This window comes from Oculina patagonica, unplaced genomic scaffold, assembly GCF_052425735.1.
Source record: "Oculina patagonica isolate OP01 unplaced genomic scaffold, crgOcupat unplaced1537, whole genome shotgun sequence".
Taxonomy (NCBI): Eukaryota; Metazoa; Cnidaria; class Anthozoa; order Scleractinia; family Oculinidae; genus Oculina; species Oculina patagonica.
In genome coordinates this window covers 1-4192 of record NW_027557560.1, presented here as the reverse complement: position 1 = coordinate 4192, position 4192 = coordinate 1, and the positions used below count along the sequence as shown (strand labels likewise).

The following is a 4192-nucleotide window of genomic DNA, read 5'->3' as shown; positions in this document are numbered from 1 at the left end:
ATAGTAACTTTATTTACGAGAGAACACTTTAAAGTTGTGACTGATAACCCTGTGGCCCTCACCTATGGAATTAAAATGCGAGGGTTGTCGTGGCGGTTCACTTTCTCAGAACAAAGAACGCCAATCTTAATCACTTATTTTATAAGGCTTGTAAGCTTAGCTTATCATTTTTTGTCCTTAATGTCGGCTTGCTTAGACAAGGTAACTTAAGGTTTTGTCATGTCAAAGTGTGATGTAACTGGATTTATTTTTTAATTAATTTTTGAGGGTCTGTCCATTTCATGAGCTGGAGTTCGAGTTAGAATTTCGAGTTGAGTTCGATTTCGAGTTAGAATTTCGAGTTCGAGTTAAAATATTGAGTTCGAGTTAAAATATCGAGTTCGAGTTGCTTGCGGTTAGCTCCACTCTGGTTTGCTTGCGGTTAGCTCCACTCCTATTTTCTTGCGGTTAGTTCCACTCCTATTTGCTTGTGGTTAGCTTTCATTTGCTGATAAGGGCGATACTATGCGTGACCAACTGGGAAATGTTACCCCATAACTCGAACTCGAAATTTCTAACTCGAACTCATAAATTCGATACACTCCATTTTTGAGCAATAATAAACATTGTTTTAATTTATAATATTGTATTATCTATATGACTATTATCAGAAGACGGGATTATGTACTTCTGCTATTATACATTGGAATAACATTTCTAACTGGGTAGTCTTATTAAAATGAAACCGGTACAAATTCAGACTACCAGTATCACTGCCTTGTGCATTTAAAGTCTTGATCGACCCACTTATCGACTGAGATCGGTCAGTTGTGTTCACATCTGTTATGCTCTAAAAAGAGGGGGAGCTAAAAAATCAAGTCAAAAGTAGTATGGCGATACAAACAGAGTGGAAGAAAACGAAAAGAGAAGAAACAAGCTAGCCAAAGCTAGCCAGTCAGTTAACCCTATTCAAACCGGGCTTTTTTTTACCTTCTCAGACCGGGGGGGGGGGGGGCTTCGGAGGCCCCCCTATGTAACTTCTAGAATATTAAAGCAATCACAACGAAACTTATAGGATGTATTGTATGTCCAAACATCTTTCTTTTGGTATACGTCACGTGGGATGGTGACGTTACATCCCCTGACAATTACATCATGATATCAAAACAGCCGCCATCTTGGATTTCAAAATTTTTCCAAAATGCCAGAAAACCACCCAAAATCAATGCAAAGTCCTCAAAAAAAAAATATATGCTTCAAACCCGTAAATATGTAAAAATAATTCCATTTAAGTTGATTTTTATTAACAGAAACACGCAAAATTACAAATTTGGAAAAACATGCCTGTCAAAATGCGTTGCCATGGTAATGTCAAGTTCGTTACACATCATCCAAACCTACCAAATTGTTGCCAGATAAATTTTAGGAAAAGTCAGAAAGTTTGGCAGCGTTTGGTTAAAATTTTAAAAAAGTTATAAAAGTTCAAAGTCAGCGCGGGCCTCAAAAGCCCCTCCGGTCTGAAAAGGGTTAAGGAAATGTTGCAGGGATGTGTCACAGCGACTGTAGAAGCGACAAAATCAGAACATCTGCATTAACACAAGAAAATGTTGCACGGACATGTTACAGTGACACGTCTCATCTTGGCACCGTAAAGGCGTGTCGCTCCGACATGGTCCTGCAACACCTGTATCATTTAAAATTTTACTCCGTGAGCAAGAGCTTATATTCGCAACCTGACAAATACAATACTCTCAAAGTAGCGAATGCGTCCCTTCTCAAACACCAGACCAATAAAAGTGTTGTTGGCCTGCATACCAGGAACAGTCGTAAGACAAGAGTAGCCACTAGGACCTTTCCACACTCCAAGAGAACCCACCCATGAAGTACCATTGTTACCACTCCAGCGAACAGTCATGTTTACACGGAGCAGCTTACTGGCTGGATTGGAGAAGTAGACCGTGTTTCTGTAGCTCAGTAAGCTGGCGGCCACCACAGGGTCTATCAGAGTTTCGTCAAAGTAGATGTCTGAATGCGCAAATGATTCCGCGCCATCGTAGCTTTTCGACATGATGCGACAATGACAGTGGAAGTTCTGCTGGTTCCGGGAAGTCATTAGCAGTGTGCCGTCATACAACTCGATAAGCTATCAAGAAGAAAAAACAAATTTTGCTTATCATGATCTAAAGGATCTTGACTTATATAAGCGACTTTGCCGTAATGTCTGATGACAGAATCCAATTCCGGGGAGTGAGGCGGTGCGAGCTCGGCCAACTCGGCTTCTGACCTGTGAGCTGTTACTGACTGACCTCGTATTGAGGTGTATTGTTCTTATCAGTGCTTTTCTCTAAACACAGGTATACAAATGGGTAGCGGCAAGTTGTCGGGGCGACAACTCGCTGAAGTTAAAAACAATCAGATAAAAGGTGGAACGCTTTTTATTTTCCTTTTAACTTTCGCGCTAACAACTCTTGAAAAAGTAACAGCAAAGGTTAGCGTACCTGAGATTCGTCTGGTTCAAATGCACCGTTTTGGGGAATGTAACCAGCAATCCTCCAGCTGACTCCATGATCTGCAACGAAAGCCTTGGCACGTTTATCCTAATGCAGCCCAAACTGGGGCATAGCAACTTGTGCTAAGGGAAACAGCGAGTAATACTTGTAATAAAAAGGGCGCGCGGAAGAGAGAGTTCAGGGATTGATAAGCTCAATGTTCTCCATACCCTCGCACCTCTTCACCGTTCATTTGCTGCGGTTTAAAGGCACACGTCCTGACCACGCGCAAGCCCAAGGTTTAAGTTTTTGTAACCCGCTTGAGAGTTAGCAAGTTTTGTTGCCCTATAGAGAGTTATATAAAGACTTGGGGCGCGTCATTTAGTACATTCTAGTCCAATAAAAAGCTGCATTTGAGTTGAGGCGAGACGTGAGGTGAGATGAGAAAGCTCAAAATATGTATGGTGACAATGTCGATGTTGCTAAGCCAACTCACCGTCACTAACAATGCAGAAAACACCATCGTGTCCGGGTGACGAATGACCACACGTGATAAGCCGCCCTCTGTGAGGATCTTGTTTTTTCTAAATGCGTGGAGAAAATAAAAGCCCTGAAATATTTGCAGGACAAAAAGTAATGTATCGAGACCTGCAGCTGCAAGATTATACCATGAAACAGGCAGATCATCCCGTTAAGGACCTGCATCACTGAATAATGGGCATAGGTAGCTTGATTGGCTGAAGGGAGGTTCAAAATCAATAGTAGGAGTATTTCTACTCCCCATGGATGGGATGCTATTCCATCCATTCCAAGAGATCGCAGGGTTACCCCCAGAATCCCCCAGCATTAGCTCGCCGGTACCTATTTATATACCCGGGTGGAGAGAGGCACTATGAAAGTAAATTGTATTGTCCAATAACACAACACAATGGCCCCGGCCAGGCTCGAACCGGACCGCTCGATCCGGAGTCCAGCGCGCTAACCATTAGGCCATGTCCACCGCGCCTTCCAACGTTTGACTAGACAAGTAAAATACCTGAATGCCAAAGCCCGGTCCAGGAGCAAACAGGGACGTCCCAATCTGGCCTGACAAGTTTGACGGCTTAGTCCATGTCTCACCAAAGTCATCGCTACTGATCAGAAACGTAGTGTGATAAACACATTTGTGCGCACAGTGCGAATACACAACAAAAACGCGATTTTTCTCTTCATCCACAAACACTGTGCCCAGATTAAGGCCATCAGGGTCTTCGCCGTCGTCTTCAATGAAGGTTGTATTGCTCCAGGTAATTCCTTGATCTCTCGAACGGCGCATTGCCAGAAATTTTGGTCCCGAGTCGGCAAAGCTATGCTTTCTACCTTCTGCCAGCGCGATAAGAGATCCATCGGGAAGAGATGTTATAATGGGGATACGATACGTGTTGACTCCGACATCGCCTGAAATAGGTAATTTTGAAAATAGCTGTTCAAATGAAAATGTCCCCCCCCCCCCCCACTTCTCTCTAACTGGTTTCGCACTTATACTATTATATCGAACTTTCCTTCAAAAATTGCCACTCATTCTAGCCTGCCAAACTTCGCGACCCACCCTTCCCTGACAAAAAACCCTGCGTTCAGTGTCCAATTAGTATAGAGGCCAGGCCTGTATAGAGGCTAAGGTTTGGAAAGGGCTTCCTTCTCGGCCCCAATCCTTTCTCGTCGTTAAGTATCACCTTGCCTTGACC

General features: G+C 43.2%; 1 protein-coding gene across 1 annotated transcript; it reads right to left on the bottom strand.

Moving 5' to 3' along the window:
• Positions 1–989: 989 nt before the first annotated feature.
• On the bottom strand, positions 990–4077 carry LOC144639952 (sialidase-1-like). Its single transcript, XM_078499216.1, has 4 exons — positions 3505–4077; positions 2965–3052; positions 2478–2548; positions 990–2122 (listed from the first exon to the last, which is right to left on the bottom strand). The coding sequence occupies exons 1-4, from the start codon at positions 3781–3783 to the stop codon at positions 1700–1702; spliced, it is 861 nt and encodes a 286-aa protein (XP_078355342.1). The 5' UTR covers positions 3784–4077; the 3' UTR covers positions 990–1699.
• Positions 4078–4192: the final 115 nt, after the last annotated feature.